This window comes from Haemaphysalis longicornis, unplaced genomic scaffold (assembly GCF_048455015.1).
Source record: "Haemaphysalis longicornis isolate Haplotype H1 unplaced genomic scaffold, Haemaphysalis longicornis Haplotype H1 scaffold_6, whole genome shotgun sequence".
In the NCBI taxonomy this organism is placed as follows: domain Eukaryota; kingdom Metazoa; phylum Arthropoda; class Arachnida; order Ixodida; family Ixodidae; genus Haemaphysalis; species Haemaphysalis longicornis.
The window spans coordinates 43,242,576-43,262,415 of record NW_027526407.1 but is presented as its reverse complement, the minus strand read 5'-3'; the positions used below and the strand labels follow the sequence as shown (position 1 = coordinate 43,262,415).

The following is a 19,840-nucleotide window of genomic DNA, read 5'->3' as shown; positions in this document are numbered from 1 at the left end:
GCCAACAACGTAAGTTAGCTTTAAAATTTAAAATGCAAAATCGTTTAGGAGTGCTACTCATTTGATGTCTAAAAATGATGAATAAAATAGCTGCCTAACTGCCACAACTGTAGATAGCTTAATGGCATAATTTTAAAAATTACGAATTGTAGTTGAATAAAGATTAGCAATAAATAATTAGAGATGAGAGAAGACAGCGTTTGTCGTTGGCCATCAGCCAGATTCATCAAGCATCATCATCAGCAGCAGCCCATACAGAAGTTCAATGTAGTTAGCGAAGTAAGGTAAACTCTATGTAGCAGAGTCTAATAAAGTTTGAGTGAACTAGAATAGAATATATTCTAGTTCACTCTAGTGGAGTAGAACGGCAGCTTGCAGCAGGACCGGCCAGTGCTATTCGGCTGTTCTGCGATTTGCGACTCCACTCTTGCAGCCTTGGTAGTACCTGGCTCGGCGGAAAGTGTCATCATGTCCAACGATACTGACGAAGACGACTACATGTCGGCGAATTTCCTCGCCGAAAGGTATTGCCCGAGATCGAACAACGGGTAGAACGGACTGGCGTGTGTGATGTATTGCGAGCGTAGTGGCGCTTTCTGCGGCGTTTACTGTGCGCCTCCTCTCGCGCTTTTTTCAGCGATGACCTGCGACCTGGACTGGTCCACAGCCGGGCTACCAAGCGCCGATTCGAGGCCGAGAAAAAGCACCAAGAGGCGAACAAGATGAGTCGCACGAAGACCACGAAGCAGCTCATGGAAGACACCCGTACCGAAGCCCTCAGCAAGCCCTTGGGCGAGGAAAACAAGGGCTTCAACCTGCTCAAGATGATGGGCTTTAAGCCCGGCATGGGACTCGGCAAGGGAGCCACGTCAGGTACCGTACTACCGCGTTTTTCAGTCTCTCATCAGTCGTGAGTTTTGAGTGATGATTGGTTGATGTCACAGTAGGATCGCCCCTGTGTATAAGGTTCTCCAACTTTGAAAACTACGAAAAAAGTGAACTCGAGAATCAGCAACTCACGTCCGCATTGGAGACTGACAGGTGTCGAGCACAATCAATGCTGTATGGTTTTTCCTGACGATGAGCCTCGTGTGAAAGAAACAGATACGCGCGTTATACGTTGCGATCCAAAAAGTGACACATTGTTTGAGCAAAAGCTACCAATGGCGCACACCGTGGAATCAGATCACATCTGCAACGAAGCAGCATTTGCAACAAAGGTACCGTAATGCAATGAGTACTTTACGGACATACTCCACTTCTTGTACTGGTAGAGCATACGTTTCTCTTCCCATAATCATTATCCCTTCTTTGCTTGCCTGGAGCCTACATGTCCTGCGTGCCTTGATAACCAACATGCATAGGTCTTTCTGTGACCTTCTTTGTGTGATAGAGTAGATGCGGCCAGTTTTTAATTTCTGTGTGTCCGCTAAAGCTATTCTTATAGATTCCTCGATAAACACGCACCAGGGTTGCCCTCAAAAACCGGTGCAGTGCACAATGCCCCGCGGCAGTGCACATCGGCTTGGTGCGTTGATCAAGGACAAACTAGCAGTTCTACCCAAGCGCCATCTCTTAAGCTATGAAAGCAACTCATAAATACGTTCCCAAGCGGCATTAAAGCAGCGTAATATGGCACAGCGCTACTACAAAGGGTATTTATTGAAAGCCAATGATTATATGCACACAAAACTCATATCCATCAGAGCTGCGCGACAACGTACTTCCACAGTTCCCACAAAACAGCTACCTGCAAGCTTTTCATCTTCGTTCTGACAGCCATAGAGCAAGTGCCTGTTATGTTCCGCCCTTCCGCTACAGCAAAGCATGTAGGTCTTCGTGGTCTAGACATTCCAGTAATTGTACGCGTAATTCAGTCGAATGGAACAAATGCAGAGCTTCAGCTGGCTGGCCAGGCATGCAGCCTTCTTTCGCCTCATTTACAATCGCTGGACGTTACAGCGCCTACTCTGAGTCCGTCGCGTCGTTGCCCAATGAATCCGCAAGCAATTTATCCTTGTCAGGAGCAATATACATCCCGTCCCGCCTTCACACGTGTGCGTCGATGTGCCGACACTGCAGCAGATGGCGGAGGAAGCCACTTCGTTGGCTTCGTCCGCGGTGCATCTCGGGATTGCACCCCGGCGCACCGTCAACTCTCTCGGTGCGCGGCAGGGCAACCGAAAATTGCCCTGCAGTGGTGCGCCACGGTTTATTGAAGACAAATGGCGTGCACCGGTGCGGTTTGTCGAGGATGAAAAGGCGCCCTGGTGTGCACTAGTGTGGTTTATCGAAGATGCTATTAGAAAAAGAGGGTGTGTGCTCGCTGGGGGCAGCCATGCGATTGGTTGTGAGAAAAGCCCAAGTCATGCTTTGCCACTTCAAGTGTGTCGTGTATGATGTTGAATCATGCTAATCAGGTTATGATGACTAAAACTGTCTTTTACTTGTGCAAGAAAGCAGGGTGGCTTGCAAAAGATCCAGCGTTGTGGCCAAGAGTCATGGGCCCTCTTCCCTGAAAGTCAAAATTATTTCATTGCGATTCCCTGCCCCACCTTTCTTTCGCAGACAAGTCTCTGAAGGAGCCGATTCCCATTGTGGTCCGGACGAACCGTGGGGGCCTGGGTCAGGAAACCGAAGCCAAAGAGCGGATCGAAGCCCGTCTCAAGACGACTTCGGAAGCCGAGTGCAACCGCATGGCCGAGAGGTTCAGGGACGCCAAGCGGAGTGAGGCCCTCTCGCGGCAGGTCGAAGCTGACCTGCGCAAAAGCCAGCGAGCCTGCCACAATCTCGACACGGCACAGGTGGGTGGGAAGATGCAGGTTGGCCGCAGAACCGAACTTTTAAAGGCGATAGTCTCGATGATTGATTGATTGATTAATTGATTGATTGATTGTCGGGTTTAACGCGTCGTCGCAACGCAGGCGATGAGGCACGCCGTAGTGGAGGGCTCTGGATTAATTTTGACCACCTGGGGATCTTTAACATGCACTGAAATCTCAAACACGGGCATTTTTGCTTTTCGCCTCCATCAGAAAAGTGGCCGCAAAGACGATAGTCTTGCTTGGGCTATCAACCCAAAAATTTTGGTGTATCTCTCCACCTGTCAGTATGTTACTCATTTCAGCCACTTGTTCAAAATGTAGAACAACACTTGTTCAAGGACTACATATAGGCAAAGGCTGTTAAACCTACTAATACTGGTGGCATGTGTCATACATCATTTTTATCCAAAAGAATACATTAGGCATATTTGAAGCCAAACATTACCGCATAACTGACAGTAGCAGCATCCTTTAATTAAACACGGCCATGGGATTAGTTTCTGCGGTAGCAAATAAAATGCGTTGAAAGGCAAGATAAAAGTAAACAGAAAAAGGTCTCCTTGAAAATAAAAAAAAATTGTCTCCTCGATGTTTCAGGAATGATGGGTATAATAGGTCCCAACAGCTAATAGTGCGCGAGCACTGAGAACGCGAGAAAATTGAATCAGTATGAGAAAACTTTAATTTTCATGCGGAGTGGGATGAGAGAGAGGGCAGAGAAACAACGTAAAAGAAGAGAGGAAGCTACGTGGCCAGGGTGGCAGGAAGACCTTTTTTTTTCCCCACATTTGGTTTGGTGGTTTACTATTCTACTATATCTTGTCGTTGAGGTGATGGAAGGTGTCAGGGATGACGTTACGCAGCGCAACCCATTGTTTGTTCCAACATGTGTATAATCTCATACACCGATTCCCTTGCCTACGCTCGCTTGTCCCATTTCATTCCTGACCGGCTGTATTTCATCGTTCGACGACTTGCTTCTTATCGCACCAAACTTTCTGCGCTGACCAGCGAGTACTCACATCTTAAGGTTCTTGATCGCATGCAGCTTCGGTGTTTTAGCACTTTCTAGACATCGTACAGGGTAAAAATGGGAAAAGAGTACCCCAAGGGATCAAATGCTGCATGTATACTGCATTGACCATCAAAACCTGCATCGGGAAGAGAAATTCCACGTGCAGAACGTGACTGCATGTTCTCCTCTATGGTTTCTTCTTGCGAGTGGCCATCGGAGTGAAACAGGTGGTCTTTGCATCTTTCCTCAACATCGGATGACATGAATTTTGCTGCTCATCTCCGAGAACTCTGTGTGGTCTCGCCATTTGATGCATTGGGCAGGCAATCTGGCACTCAGCTGTAGTTTTCAGTTGAATTTTGAAGGCAGTAGTTTAAAACCACCATTGTTGCTGTTGTCCAATCAAGAAAATGGCCGCCGCGGTAATGAGTAAATAAATAAAAAAAAACACGAAATTCAATGGGATTTGAACCGGGTTCTGTATAGTAGTAGCCTGGTGCTCTACCAACTGTGCTATCCTGACACATTGCCAGCAGTCGAACAAAAGTTATTGTCGTTGTTGCTCCTTTCCTCATGGCGCACACCTAGTTCAAGGATTGGCCAGGAATCGGGAGCTTTCAGGGGCAATATGCCCACTCCACAAAATTCGCGAAACTCTGAATTGGAAACGAAAAAATTGGCGCAGCTTTCACCAGTGGTGCAAGGCTGGAGAAACAGCAGAGCTGGTGGTTCCTCTCTTTTCGTTGGAGACCTGTCTGTTACACCTGGCATGGATTTCCGATCTTGCGGCTGAAAGTTCTCCATGACTGGCAGGCCCGAATCATTTTGCCCTGATCACTTGTCCGCAGGCTTTCACATCTCTCCTAAAGTGGACGGCATAAGCATGCGCTAGAACCGGCTACAACCGGCTTCCTAAACTCGGCATCTGTAGTGCGAGCTGTTCTGTGGTCCCCTCTTCAGGTGCAAACGCTTGTGAACTGGTTAGTAGAAGAGCGCGCGAGAGATCATGCCATGAACACTGGGCAGAGCTAGGCGATGCTGGGCGCTCTTCACGCAAGCTCATGTGCGTCAGTATTCTTTCTTGTTTTTTTTTTCTTTTTTTTTCTTGCGAACGCCACTGGACCAAGCTCAAATTTATAAACAGCTCTGCTGTTAAGAGTTGTGGAGCAGTGTGTGTCATGTGACACCTGAATGTTGGCCCGGATTCTGAAGCGGAGTTTCGCAACTGGTGCATGTTGAACCCTGTGGAATGAAACTGTGGTGCAGGACATCTTGGAGCCTGTTCAGGCGTGGTATTGGCCGCCGTCTTCCTCCAAGAAAGAGGCTGCCGACTGCGATATCAGGAACGTGGTCTGCTTGGACGAAGAGGTGGCGGACGGGGCGATCCTCTCGTCAGACTTCGCTGCCCGGACATCGCGGGACACAAGCGATGACGAGGAGGAGGAGGAGGATGAGGAGGAGGAAGAGGGAGATGTGAGTTGCCCTTCTCTGGTCACGCGTCCTCTCGATACCTCCGTAGGCACTGTGGTTGGCGTGCCCGTACAGCTGATGAATGTGATGCTAAAAGGACGGGTAGGCTACTGTGGAGAAAGCTTACTTCGTTCGCCAATTTTGTCGGTTTACCTGCTTCATTTTATGCATTTTCTCTTCTCTCTTCATGCATGCTGCTGTCTTTGTGCTTACCATTTCAACTGCGTGGTATTTATTTCTGATGTTCCTCCTCATTTTCTCTTTTATGATATACCGTGGTCCTATACAGCTTCCCTTAATTGTTAAGTAAACTCTGTGGAACTTGTCATTCTTGCTTTTTTTCCACTGATTTCAAATATGGCATTATTTCTTCAGTCGGTCAATTAGTTTCCATGATAGTTAGACATAATTAGTCCTTTTTGGAGGAACAATAGATGAAACATTGTTAGTCATATAACTGTAATATTTATATTTTCCAATACTATGAACCCTGGTGAGTGCATTAGGAGAATCGGTTTTTTGATGCGCCGCTTGGGAACTAATTTTACAGCTCATTAAACTTTTGTGTTTGAAATGGGCGTTCGAAATGGTTCCTTGTCACTGGTGCCACCAATGTTTAATGAGCTGTAAGATTATTTCGAAGCGGTAAAGTGAAGTGTTTCTTTGTTGTTTTGTTATGGCCTGTAGCACAAAAGTATTCCAGCCTATTTGTCTGACTATACATTTTTCTTTCTCTGTTTTAGGCCTTCGAGAGACTTAAAGCTCTGACACAATACCTTCGCGACCGTCATCACTACTGTATCTGGTGCGCCATACGCTTCGATGGTGCGTACTTCTATCCTCTACTTACGTAACGACATTATGCAAGTTTCTGGGATTTTGTCATGTGGGGTGTTGTGCAGCATTTCAGGTGTTATTGGTGCAGCTTGAGTCAGCAGTGACCTGTGATTGGCTGCGTTTGAGCAGAGAGGGGGAGTGGTGTTGAAACACCTACAGATAATTTTAACTGGTGCACAGTAGGCACCATTTGTTCGTAAGGAGGGATATGGATCTTAAAACTATTTCCTTTTAATTTTGCAGTAAACTCCGTGAAACTTGCCAGGCTTGCTGCTTTATTTTCTGAGTCAGTCATTTAGTTCCCAAGATAATTGGAGATAACTAGCCATTTTTTGGAGGAACAATAGAGCAAACAGTGTTATACCCATGCCACACGTACACAAAAAATGACATTAAGTGTTTAAGGCCTTAAGACACCGAATGACATTAAGTAGGCAAGCCGTGCTACACGCGAAAACGCAAAGGCATTTGAAGTTTGTTTGAAGTTTGGGCTTAGAAGGTGGGAACCAGAAAAACTGGTTTTGCCTTCCAAGTGCAAACTTCAAACGCTCGTAACGTCTGCTACAGACCAGATAGAATGATACTGTTAGTCTTATTGCACTCCTTGATTTGTGGCCAGTTCACTAGTACCTTGTTCAGCTGCATTCCTGGAGCAGTAGTTTTCTTTTTTGCAAAAGCTGTCAAGAAATCAAATTTAGAAATCCGAATACATTCAAATGTAGTCGTTTTGCACAAAAATAAATTTTATATCTACAATCAAAAGGAAAAAACTACATATGTCCTCCAATTTTTATCACGATAACTGTGTTGGCTAGGTCGTGGCTGGAGCTGGCTGACAACTGTAAAAATAAACATTTTTTTTGTTTGGAAGTTTTTGCAGTCAACATGGGAACTGCAGTAAGACTTCATACTTGGGCTAGTTGGAAAATGTTTGTGAAGGCATGGAGCACAAAAAAAGAAGAGTAAAGAAGCACTTGCTGCGTATACGCAGCTCGTTGCCCTGCTTTGAAGGTCTCAGAGAAAGCAGTGTTTTACCTGTTACTATATTACGTGTTACCTGTGTGCTATATTTGTAGTGGGCTCATGCTGTGCGTTTCATCTGCAGATGACGAAGATATGGCTACGAACTGCCCTGGACCTACGAGAGACGACCATGACGACGAATAAGCGCACACACCATCATGCACTGTATATATAGCATTGGAGGGACACCAAAGTGCGACAGCAACTGTGCAGGTCAATCAAAGTGACCCCAGTGCAAATGGCGGAGGTTGTTAAGACTGCCTTCACCGCCTAGGATTTGTGATGTCGCAAACCGTGAAGACTGGCAGGGCATAAACGTTTTTCTGACGATGGTATGGACAGTGTCTGAAAAATGTGAAACGAACATAACCTGACAACTCTGACAACCTGTGGTAAACAGACATGGTTAATTAAGGGGGCAAATGTGTCTTTGGGGCTGAAAAACTGTCAAAAAAATCATTTGCTGAAAAATGGCATTTTCGGCATCCAGGGCAATTTTTTTCTACAAGTCTGCAAATTTCCTCATCAAAAGGCACCACATTTAATTGTAAATGGCTTTTTAAAGTGCACTCTACAGATCAGTTCGTGCAGAATTCGATGGTGAAACTAATTTTATCGCAACGCGAAGCTAGCATTTTGCCCTTGGATATGTCGGCACTCAGAGCAGGTGCAACTAATTTTTTTTGCTTCTGATACCTAAATGTGTGGAGAATAGAATGTTGGAAACAGATTTCTCGAATGGAGGCTTTAGAAAATTATTATTGCGTTCAATTGACGCCACCCGTGATCCATTTCTGGCAGAGCGCAGGAGTGAAGTTCAGTGTGTTGTAAAATGGTCAAAACTAGCCAAATCAAAAAAGTTCTTCCAACATTGTATTCTTTAGTCATATGTCTGCCTAGCCGTGGGGTAATCACCATTCTGTTTGGAGTGGTTATTTTGTAATTGCGACCCAAAATAATGGCAATTAACCATCTAAAAATAATCAGCCTGCAAAAAATGTAATTGCAGATTTGGAATCAGCACAAAAAACTCCATAATGCTGTGTAGTTTCATTAAAATTGGTTTGTAAATAAAAAAAAAATACCTTGAAGACCAGTCTGCCCTCTTAAAAACACCACATGCAGTCACCAAGGTTTCAGCTTTGAATCCCGCTGTATTAGTATGTCTCGAGTACGGGTGCAGTTCGTGAGGACTGGCGAGGATAAGTGTGTGAGCCATCATCGCTTCCATGTGCTGGAAACGTCTACGACGACAGGAGCGAGAGGTTATTGACAAAAATAACTCCGAGAGCATAAATTGGCGGTTGAATGCTACTTAAAATGTTGTTTCTGCACAGTCTGTTGATGGCACCACTGCGCAGCTGGCTTGCTTTACGGAGACTTGTGACATGTAACACCATGTCAAAAAAGTAGGAGGGAATTTGACTTTTCATTGTTGAGCAAAAGCCGGAAGAGCAATGGCAAGTGTAATTTTTCAGCCGAAGCAAGACGTCCTTCATGTTTTAGTATCGAATACCGTATTTTCGCGCGTATAACCCACACCAAAAATGCGAAAATTTCAGTGGCAAGGTAGGGGTGCGGATAATATGAGGGGGCTTTTCCTTTAGTGGAGCTTCACGGCAATGCGCGTTGTGCCGTGAAGCCCCTACACAGTAACACTGACTAAGCCTTCCATGGCAGCGATTGCGCAAAACATACAAGGTAAAGGAAGAAAAAACAAAGATGAGCGCACTCTAACAACTGAATTGCGACTTTCGCCTTGCAGTCGGTGCATTCTACTTGCCAAATATACCCGTTTTTCCGTCTACATAGCATTTGATGTGTTGCTTGAGCAGTAGCTTTGGTGCAGCCTTTCCTGTATCAAATGTCAAATGTGCGGGCAATACGTTAGGATTTTTTTCTTTTCCGGCGGACTGAAAGTGGGGGTGTGGATTATATGCAGGGGCAGGTTATACATGCAAAAATACGGTAAATGTCTTTAGCAACCACACACACTCCTGGGATGCATCCAAGGAAGAGAAAAACCACATTGTACAATTGCGAAAAAAGAATTTACTAATTCCGTCTGCTATGTACAGCCTTCAGGAAGGTAGCATTCCTAAACACTATGCATCGTCCAGGCTTCCTAGTTCGGTGTCAATGCCTTCTGAGGCTGCACTTCCTCGCATGTATTTCTGCAGTTTCCTGTACTCGAAGTTCCGTTTGGAAAACTGGTACCTGCAGTAGAACCTGCGAAGGAAGACAATGTTGCGGTAAAAGAGATGGGTTGATCGGCTGGACACGACACTGGCCACGTCGAAATCTCCAGCGAGCACTCATGCGCACCTGGCCAGAAAGTCGCTTTGCCGGGAAAACGAGCATTCGAGAAAAATAAGGTACATGACATGCTCTGCCAGAAGAAACAAAGAAGGAGGAGTTCCACAGAGCATGGGAATATATTTTTAGAGTAGAGTTAAAGTTGGTCATTTGGTCTAGTTGGTCCGCATCTGACAAACAAAAACAGCGCTAACGACGGGACAAGAAGTCTCAAAGACGTGATGCTGACTAGCAACTGAAGGTTCTGCCGCCTGCATAAATCTGTTTTGAATTCTTAGAGCAGAAACAAGAATTTTCCAGTTAATTCCTCTTCCAGAAAGATTCTGTAAAAACACGGAACGGGGTTACGGGTGTATTCACATGCGCATACACACACAGCTACCCAGTGCATAAAGTATTAAAACCCTCTTCCTCACTTATTGGCTGGGAGCGAATAACCACCTGAACCCCACCCCATTTATTGCGTACAGCATAGAGGTGTTAATTCAATTGCTCCAAAAGTTTACGGGGACACTCACGGCTCCTTACAGTGGTAGATAGTCTCATATGTATGCTTATTTCAGACGACAAGTATGTCCCTATGAATCGGCCGTCAGGTCCTGATGGCAGCTGTCATTACTGGCCAGTACCTATGAGCATGGAGGAAGAAAAAGTTAGGAGACGGCATGACGTCACGCAGCTAGCCTTCGCAAGCCCAGCTCCTCTGAAGCCGCTCCCTCCGTCGTTTCCCTTTCTCAGCCGCCGGAGTCGGCCCAGCACGTGACCTCCATGGTCGGCTGGGCCGGCGGCGGTGGCGGTCTCCGACTACGGCGCATCTCTCGTGTTTGGTTGGCAGTAGCTTTTCCCCGTCCTTCCTGCATTTGTCTGCTCGGTGATCTCATGCCCGCCTGCGGGCAGGAGTGCCGCGTATGTGTGAAAGACAAAAGCCGTGGGAAAAAAACCAACATATAGCAGGCTTCGCGACAACGGGCCACAGAGCAGTTTCGAGCAGACGAAATTGAAGAGTGCGCGGTGGCCCATACAGCGGCGGCACGGTGGGATCACGTGGTGCAGTGACGCCTGGGCCGACTTCGATTTTACTTTTTATGTATAGGCTTCACGTTTCTCCGGTGGCGCCGTCTCCTAACTTTTTCTTCCTCCATGCCTATGAGTGTGAATTGTGGGTGGATATAGCGCTGCAGCAAAATACGAGGAAGTGGTAAAAATGGCTGCGAGCTTCTGACGACAGCTGTCATCATCACTGGCCAATCTCCCTAAGTAGGTATGCGAGAATTGTGGATGGGTATGTTGACACAGCAGCCAATGGGATGACCACTGTGGGAGGGTATCGGTGGCTGCAAGCAGCCCGCAGCTTTTGCCACCACATTTGAGACACAACCAACATGGATGTCAGGCAGCTCCACTATACACAGCTTGCACAGGCGTTGCATTGAAAGGCTGTGCGCTTATCTGATGCTCTCATCTTTGGGAACACTGAGAAGGCTGGAAGAATTGCACCAGGAAAGGCGGTGGCGATGTGATGTGCAAGTGATTACGAGGAAGCAATGCAGGCCACAATCCTGGACACCTGTTGAGTGGAGATTTGTGTTGGCCATGCACTCGGTAGCACATGGAATCTTTCTGTGCATATGTTTACTGGCATCAACCGGTTGTTGCTTTGCCGGACGCCAACACTGGCTGTATTGACTTGTCTCTGTAAACTTCATGTCTATGTTGGGTTGAGGTAAAAATGCATTCTATGTTAGCACAAGGTATTGCACGACAAGTATGGCTTTACTATATATATATAATCATGGTTAAAAATGTCTTTTGCTCATGCTGTGTTAGCGCAACATATTACACGACAGATCTGGTTTTACTACACGGTCGTGGTAAATCGTCTCACACACAGCTTACCTTTAATAGATGCGGAAGAGCACAAATATTAAATAAAAAATATTCGTAGTGAAGACAACATTGATCACACTCCTGTAAGCTCACCAGTAGGTCATTGTGATTCCAACAAAAGAGTACACCGCCGCGTCTGTGGCTCGCCGTGGTCTACCTGCAAAGAGCAAACGAAGATTCTAACACGTCAAGAGAGGTACCGTATTTATTCGAATATAAGATGAGGTATTTTTCCAAAATCCATAGTCTCAAAGTTGTACCCCTGCCTTATATTCAAAGCTCAGTATATGTATATGGCGCTTTTTTCTTTTACTCCAAACTGCACCATCGCTTATAATCATGACCACCTTGTAATTGAATAAATACAGTATGATTACAATAACTCGGCTGCTACAACCATTCAATTTTTAGCTTGCCACGGTAACCATTTCATATAGAAATGCTTGTTGTAATTATGTTGTGGCGATTGCATGCATCTCGTTTGTGCCGCATCGTACTCCACACACGTGCAGTGGACTTCCAATAAGCGGAACGAGGGTACCAGCTTTGGCAGGCCACCCATAGACACAGTGTTTTAAAGAAAAACTTCGGTTAAGTGGAACGACTGTCTTTGTGAACTCTGGCCAAGCGGAACGGGGACCGAAACACTTAACGGACGGGTTGCCATTACTGCCTTATTCAGACGTAGCAGTGCGAGCCTTTAGATGATGCCACCTGCTCTAAAACTGCAGAGGTTCACGGCAAAGACCGTGAATCTAGGAACAATGTAGATATTAAAGTTCCAACGCTCGCTACTTTTCGGCTGCGGCGTCATTTTGAACACAAGGGCTGTGAAGAATATAGAGGAATCTTTCACACATGAACAAATACAAATATCTCCTGCAAATGAAGCGGCAATAACTGCAGCAGAGAACAATAACACCCCTTCTTCACCGCAGTTAAATCAAAGCACTGGAGGCCACCAAAACAAAATGCATTTGCATCATTTTATGTATTTGGTGATAACGGAACTTCAGATAAATGGAACACTTTTTTTTTTCTGTCCCTTCACGTTGTGCTTAATAACTAGTCTATTGTATAGAGAAACCAGGAAGCGGGTCGAGATGTTGCAAAACAATCACTCTTAAATGGAAGTTCGGCATTCTCTATCGGTTCAACTGTAACCACGACAGGCACTTTGAAGGAGTGACCTTGCTCTGACCTCTGCTCGCTCAACTCCCGCGTGTTCACGAATCACGTGATAGTGCAACGTGGACGAGGGACATGTAGGTTACACGTAGGTCGTTTGAAGATTAGCTTTCGCTAAAGACTTTTTCAGCTCCTTCGTCTTGCAAGCCATTTTATCATTGGGCCCTGCTAGCGAGGATTTAATTGGCGCACTCGACAGGATGACCTTACCGCGCATGCGCGGGACAGTACAGAACATGCCCAGATTTTTTTCAGAAGTTTAATTAATGACAAAGTTGCTGTACAGTTAGCTTTGCCGCAAGGGAATGTTCGCGCCTTCGCCTGCTACTCTGAACGACTGTCCCCATGTCCAGGAAGACCGGAACGACAGTTCTGCTGGTCTGCATTCAGCTTCTTTGCCAATCCCTTTCCTCCTTAGACGAAAAACTACTTCACGAATCGCTCCTTTGCCGAATCGCGCGGCGAGAGTGAAAGGTTTACTCGTGGTTCTGTATGCTGGTCCAAGAAAGCTGTAACAAACTTACTTGTCAGCATAAACGTTCCAACTCCGATTCCAATTCCGCTGAGAATCCCAGTGATGAGTACTTGCCTGAAGCAGGGAATTTCTTCGATGTTGCGGCCCATGAACATAAGCTGAAAGTAGCGGTACACCTTACTAGCGCAGAGCAAACAATTTATCACAGCGCAGTAATCGATGGAAAAAGCAAGAATAAAATTTGCGCACCATTTGGTTACCGATTTTAGTACGTTGCTGGTATATGCGCTCCCAAGAGACAACTTCAAAAAGCTGCTCTTACCGGCTTCTTAGGGGGGTCATCGCTGTCTTCCATGCTGCTGGTTTCGTTTATTAAGTTACTAGTGCAGAATGAAAATCTGGCGTAATGTGAGCACTTCAGATCACCCAAAAACTGCTAGATAAGTTTAAGTTTCATTTCACCTCACCGATGTCTCGCGCTGCAAGCATGCACAAGCACGATAAAAACGAACTTGGCGACGACCAGCCGACTTCGGATCGCTTCTGGCTAGGCTTTGTGTTAACGCTGCCTTGGTCCAAATGTTCTTGCTTATATAAAAAAACTACACTGAAGTGAATTGGTCAAACTTCAGTTTTTGTTTACATTGCATAGACTAGCTCAGATTAACCCACCTATTATTGTTCATCCGGTCGATAAAGTGATATTTAATTCAAAATCTATCAATCAAAATAAAAAAACTAAAAAAAAAAGTGGTATGTCATCTCTCCAGTTGAATCAGCTTAACTGCATTATTTGCGGAAAACTGTAAGTATTTACAACTAGAATTGCTATTTTTTATACAGGTGCGCTTATCAAGTAAACAACCTCAATTAAATTATGGTTTATAAGTTTGTTACCACAAAAACCTTCCGTTAGCAGAAGGTAGCAGACGTTACATATCTAGCAGTATATATAGTCACGTGATCGCAGATAGCCAATCAGGAAGCGTGACACTCCTGCATCCGTGCCGACCGCGCACGGTGCCGGAGCACATGGTGCGTTTGTAGCGCTCGGTGCCGTCACTCGTATGGAACCTCGAACGTGTCGGTTTCCACTATAAACTCCTCGAAGGATCTCGTTGTAATGTGCCCAGGTGGTGGCATCGGTGACGCGTCCTATTCACTCAACCCTGTCCTCGAGTAGGAAGAGATGGCCCGCAAAAAAGGCGAAACTCCGAAGCCTGCCTCCGTCCATTCCGCTCACCGGGTGCTTGAGCGACTGAAAGGTTGGTTTTCTGTGCCTTCCTTAAATCCTAACTTCCTGGTATCAAGATATTTCGGTTTTTTGTACGCCTCGGAACAAGCCGCGCTGCTCAGTGAAGGCCCCACTGTGCAGCGTGCGAGCTTGTTTTGATGCGACGATCTCTCGTCTAACCTGCAAGAACACTTTTCGTTTTCAATACACCCTTGTTTCGTTCCGATTACGGGCGTTTCGTCAAATTCGCCCTCGTGTTAGCCCTCTGTGCACCTTGAGGTAATGCACGGGCCGCGAGTAGGAAGTTTAACCTCAAAGTAACGGTAACGTGTCATGTTCCGTAATTGAAAAGTTTTTTGGGTTTGCAAGTTCGCCGAGTCAATAATTTAGTGAAGTATCACTTGATTGGTGTTCTGAAACTGCATTTCCGTTACCACTGCTAGGCAGTAGTAAGTTTAACGTCGAAGTAACGCTAACGTGCCGTTGCGTTTCGTACTTGAAAGGCTTTTGAGGGCGCGTATTGGCAGACCAAATAATTTAGTGAAATATCACTTCGTCTGTGTTCTGAAACGGTATTTTCACTACCACCACCACTACTAGTACTACTACTACTACTGTTACGACTACTGCTGCTACCTCCGCAGCGTTCCTGGAATGTTGAGCAAGAAATGCGTTTGCTTCGTCGCAGACGAATAAACGTCGCCAACTCCCTTCATTAGTGTTTTATTGTTTTTTTCTTAGGTCTCCTCGTTAAGGATCCCGGTAGCAACCTCCTTACGGAGCTGTACCAGACGTTGATCTGCACTGACGGCTTGGAGCAGGTGGCTGCTATTAAAAAGGTGTGATTTATGATTCCTACCGTAATTTCTCAGCCTGCCAGGAATGAAAAAACAGACGGGCAAAGAACTTACTTTTAATTTTTCAGATTGAACAAGAGTTGCAGGAGTGCAAAGACCCAGTGCTTCAAGAGATTACGATAGAAGTTCTGTCCAAAGTTGTTATCGCTGCCAGCGACGGCCAACATGTCAAAAAGGCTGCGTTCAGGTCTGTTCTCACTTCGTATCCCTGTCGATCTTGCCAATTACGCATCACTTGTCTAAAAAAAAAAAGCCTGAAAAGTAGCATGAACTTCAGTTTCAACTGAAATATTGAAACTTTTACAATTACTTTGTTCCGTGTTTGTCTGGCCTCAAAAAAAACTGTTGTGTTGCAAATTGACATCAGAAGCAGTGCATATTTTTATCACTACCATTTTTCTTGTGACGGACGAGGCTACGATACATGATGGCTAAAATCAAGCCATTGATATACCAAATGTACATTGTGCATGTTCTATCTGTGCTGTCTAACTACTGTCAGAGGCCCTTTTATGAGCTACATCTTCCAAAATTTGTAACATTGTCAATTGTAGTGCAGAAGATTTAGCCTGAAGCTGTGATGCCTGCCTTTACGTCTATTTTGTAATTTCCTGCTTCATCAAAGCACTTTTCTATTAAGCACGGTATGTTTGTTAGCTGGGGCATAATAACCGGTCAGTAGAGACTGGCTTAATGTTTTCTTGTTTAACAATGTTCTATTGAGGGATGTACAACTGAGCTCTGATGTTCATATGCCTACTTAAAATCTTTCTGGTGGGGCCTTATGTTCATAGTTGTGCATGACTGACATACTAGAGTGAAGTCTTTAATTTGAAACGGGAGAAGTAAGCGCTTCTATGCCTTTAGGTGGTGGTTTCTAGTGCGTACGAGTTAAGGCCACGAGTTATTAGGATACATGGTTTAAGTGAACCAAAGCATATTTATCCGCAAGGCATTGAGGCATAGTATGCTTCATAGTGCCGTCAAACCTCGTTAAGCGAACACTGACATAGCAAACTAAATACCAACTTTGGTTGGTCAGGCTACCTACTACCGTATTTACCCGATTCTAATTCGCACCCGATTTTCCTGGCAAAAAGAACAAAAAAACTTGCACCTCCGATTGTAGCGCGCACGGGACTTTGTGACCCAGACAAATGAATGCGAGAGAAACGGGCGCTTTATTTCCCGAAGTAATCTCCCTCATCTCACTCCTCGTCGCTCTCCGCTGACCACAACACCTCGGCCTCGGTGCCTTCAAGCGCGTTCGCGATGCCGCACTTCTGAACGAACGTTCAACCATGGTCTATGGGATCGTGGCCCACGCCTCACACGCCCATCCCGAGAGCTTCTCCAGAGGCGCACGCTTCAGCCAACCATTCGTTTTGAACGCGTGGGAGCCGCTGCTGCCATTGCTGTTATCAAGCGCGCAAGTGAAACGGTTTGACGATTTGTGTGAACTCCGGTAAAAAAGCCTAGGTGCCTAGGCTTGCTGCGTCCGAAAAATCGTCGCTAAAAGCTTTGGCGCCATCTTGAGATGGCGATGGCGATGGGTGGGACGAAATTTCCGCTGTTTCGGCAGTTTCGGTTTTGTATCCGATTCTAACGCACACGCGATTTTTCGGCCTATTTTTTCGGGAAAAAAGTGCACGTTAGAATCGGGTAAATATGGTATTTTTATAACGAAATCAAAACCGCGAGATACACGCGATATCGGCTATAACGAAGAAATACTTGGTTTGTGCAAGCTCAAAACTCGAAAGCTAGCATAAAAAAGCAAAATAAGAAAGTACAAGATAACGCAACAATCTTTTAAACTATAAAAGCAGAAAAGGCCCGTTGTGCGTGAACACCGTGGAAAACTTTCATCCTGCAGTACCGTAAAAAGCCGCCAATCAAAGATCACACCCTTCTCCAAACCAATAAGAACACAGGCCTGTTTTGTCAAATAAACGTTGTTCGGTTGTCATTTCACATTTTCATGTTCGTCCCTTTAGTTTGAAATGCCACAAGAAGACAGGTGAGGATTACCTTGGTAATAGTGGCTCCAAGACTAGACGCGCATTCTAGTATCTAGGATTTCTGTGTGAGCCACATTACCGACTTGTAAGGCCGATTTTTACCTCTACTAATAGAACAAATATCGGATATAATGAACTAATTTACCCCCCTGATACTACTTTGGTATAGCAAGGTTCGACCATTTCGTGTTCCATTTTAAGCTGAAGCTCGGGAAATCTAACTTCATGCCCACACAATAGTTCGTTGAGAAATTTCAACGGTCATTGGAAGCATCACAGAAAAATAAAAACCTTTACAAGCCCTGTTTTCAACAACTTTGTGATCGTTTTCATCTACAGGGTCCTTGGTGCCAGCTTTTCGTCCGCGGCCGTCTTACCCACGCTTTCCGCGGCCTTGAAGGACTCCCTTTCAGCCTGTGGTTCAGATCTGAGAAAGATTTCGCACAACATCGAAAACATTTTGTACTGTCTTCAAGAACCGCTGGGTAAGCCTCTTCTCTCCGATTTTTGCTCTGATCGCGGGAATGACTTTGAGCGTAGAAATGCACCTGTGCTAGCAAAGTTCTCGCACCACATCGCAAACCATTTTTATGCTGTCTTTCAGAGCCTCTGGGTAAGCACCCCTCCGATTGCACTGAACACGTGAATCACCTCGAAGGTAGAGCCGCGCTTGTGTGTATGTTTGTGGGGAGGAGAAAGTGGAAAACGTAGCAAACGGCAAAGTATATTGCTGGAAGAAGTATGTGTGGTCTGGATGTGGTACTGAGTATGACGTAATTACTGTTAGCGGGTGGACAGCTTGAGGCATGGTGCCCTTATGTGGCATTTGACAGATCAGTCTTCGTAGAGATGTTTCTTTTGTATGGGGCATGCATGCATTCGTACATGCCCGTTTCATATACAACAGTTATTAAATACGCTTGAGGGAATAGATGCATGATGGCAACAACAGTGGGAAGCACATAAGTTTATCAGAAACTGTTTGATTTATAGTAGACCAGGGTTCGACGGAAGTCCATCTGGCCAGGCGGCAGGTTCACAACAAAGTTGCGGTCACTGACCAAGTCAATTGAAAAAAGTCGACGGTTTGGATCCGAATCCTTGATTGTGATTCCGCTTCGGATCCGAAACGTCAACTTTTTTCAGTTGACTTGGTCAGTGACCGCAACTTTGATATGCTTGGTTTATAAACTACGTAGAGCGAAAATTATAAAAAGGGAGTGAAATTCAGGATGAAAATGAAACAATAGTCTTACATATGTGCCCAGGCGTACATTGAGTCTGGCAAATTGGTGGTGATGAAACTTCTGCATGGACCCTTCACCTCCTAATTCTTTTCTCGGGAATCACTTGGATGCTGAAGTTTTTTCTCTTTTGTCCGAAGATGCATGACTATTTAGGCCAGGCTCTTTTGAGTGGTGTATGGTTGGTGTGACTGGTTCATTGCATGCAGGAGGGGGTTGCACCTGCTTTGCTGTGTGTGGCATGAGTTGTCTTTTGTGGAACCTCTGGTCTTTGGAGCTTTTGCATGTTAATACTTGATTGACCAATGCTACATGGCTCTGCGGTATTCTCAACAGCTTAGTGTGAGCTCTGTGTGTAAACATTCACACATAAAAAACACCGGCTGACTAGTACACCTTTATTGCACCCCAGTTTTAAGTCCTTGCAGGCAAGACACATCTGTGCACAGGTGAGCCCACGTACAATGAAGGCCTGTTTAACATGAACAAAAATGACCTGACTGACGATGGAAGTTTACAGATCAGTCGTAATTAATAAACGCAATGTGTCCTTTAGGCTTATTTTTCATGGGCTCTACTGTTATTAGGGTTGAGGAAGCTTCAAAGAATTGTGACAGGTAAAAAGAGCCACAAAGACATTCTTTCATCTCTGTTCACTCTTGCTCCTTAAATTTTCCTGCACTGGCTTGACCCATCACCTGCTAACCCTAATCTCGCTTAAACGTGCTGCACATGGTTAGGTTCTGTTCCTTTATTATTTACTAATTTCTTCGTTGCGCTGAAACTAACTCTTCTTTATTGCAGAAACAAGTCCCTAAAGTAATTGCTGTCATTATCTGTACAGACCCAGTGCCTTATCTGTTCTGGCTACGCTTGAGACTGAGTTTTTAATTTCCTAGCTATCAGTTCTTCCGTTTGGCAAGAAATTCAAAATCAGTTCATGTGTCAAGATCTTGTGTCTCATACGGAAAAGAACCCTGAGTGCCTCAAATTAACCCTGAGCTTTTATTAAGCGGCCACTTTTTTTTTGGCTGCCGTAGACCAGCATTCAAGCAGCATATCTGTTAAATTTGTTCTTTTGGTACAATTCTTTTTCTTTTCTTTTTTTCATATTATTGCAGGTGTCCGATCGGTGGAACAATGCTTTCCCAATGGTATGTACTGCTGTTTTTGTTTTTTTGTTTTGTTAGTTCTCGTCATCTGTATTTCTGGATTTTTTTAGGAGAATCGAGAAGTTTCAAAAGGCTAGTTTTAAAATTCTAGAAGAAAAAAAATGTTTCAAGTTCCAAAAGTACTTCTTATTATGATAGACCTAAAGGCCTTAATGAAATTAATCTGGGGCCCCTGCCATACTGTGAAACTCGTTGTCCAAACTTTTTAACCACCACATTTTATGATGAACGTGCAAATCAAGCCTGAAGTTCCAAGAACATTTTAGAATTTCTGAA

At 45.0% G+C, this 19,840-nt stretch overlaps 3 protein-coding genes across 3 annotated transcripts in view; 2 read left to right on the top strand and 1 right to left on the bottom strand.

Annotated features, from left to right (window-relative positions):
• Positions 1–237: 237 nt before the first annotated feature.
• On the top strand, positions 238–7,503 carry LOC144142534 (G patch domain-containing protein 11). The gene is made up of 6 exons (XM_077674117.1): positions 238–524; positions 638–873; positions 2,569–2,804; positions 5,107–5,313; positions 6,054–6,135; positions 7,253–7,503. The coding sequence occupies exons 1-6, from the start codon at positions 469–471 to the stop codon at positions 7,312–7,314; spliced, it is 879 nt and encodes a 292-aa protein (XP_077530243.1). The 5' UTR covers positions 238–468; the 3' UTR covers positions 7,315–7,503.
• A 1,696-nt stretch (positions 7,504–9,199) lies between these two features.
• On the bottom strand, positions 9,200–13,579 carry L(3)87df (cytochrome c oxidase assembly factor COX20 lethal (3) 87Df). The gene is made up of 4 exons (XM_077674122.1): positions 13,359–13,579; positions 13,086–13,194; positions 11,467–11,530; positions 9,200–9,399 (listed from the first exon to the last, which is right to left on the bottom strand). The coding sequence occupies exons 1-4, from the start codon at positions 13,389–13,391 to the stop codon at positions 9,276–9,278; spliced, it is 330 nt and encodes a 109-aa protein (XP_077530248.1). The 5' UTR covers positions 13,392–13,579; the 3' UTR covers positions 9,200–9,275.
• A 442-nt stretch (positions 13,580–14,021) lies between these two features.
• Thada (Thyroid adenoma-associated protein homolog) overlaps positions 14,022–19,840 on the top strand; it is a 58,404-nt gene continuing 52,585 nt past the window's right edge. Inside the window, exons 1-5 of the mRNA XM_077674114.1 lie at positions 14,022–14,301; positions 15,012–15,109; positions 15,196–15,314; positions 17,488–17,633; positions 19,514–19,546. Of these exons, the coding sequence (XP_077530240.1) occupies positions 14,226–14,301; positions 15,012–15,109; positions 15,196–15,314; positions 17,488–17,633; positions 19,514–19,546 (472 nt within the window). The 5' untranslated portion in view covers positions 14,022–14,225. The remainder of the gene's footprint in view (positions 14,302–15,011; positions 15,110–15,195; positions 15,315–17,487; positions 17,634–19,513; positions 19,547–19,840) is intronic.

Excerpts from the sequence above, each read along its gene's own strand:
- LOC144142534 (XM_077674117.1), top strand. The coding sequence starts at position 469 with ATGTCCAACGATACTGACGAAGACGACTACATGTCGGCGAATTTCCTC. Across the intron at positions 2,805-5,106 it reads ACAATCTCGACACGGCACAG|GACATCTTGGAGCCTGTTCA; the intron begins GTGGGTGGGAAG and ends ACTGTGGTGCAG. Across the intron at positions 6,136-7,252 it reads GTGCGCCATACGCTTCGATG|ATGACGAAGATATGGCTACG; the intron begins GTGCGTACTTCT and ends TTTCATCTGCAG.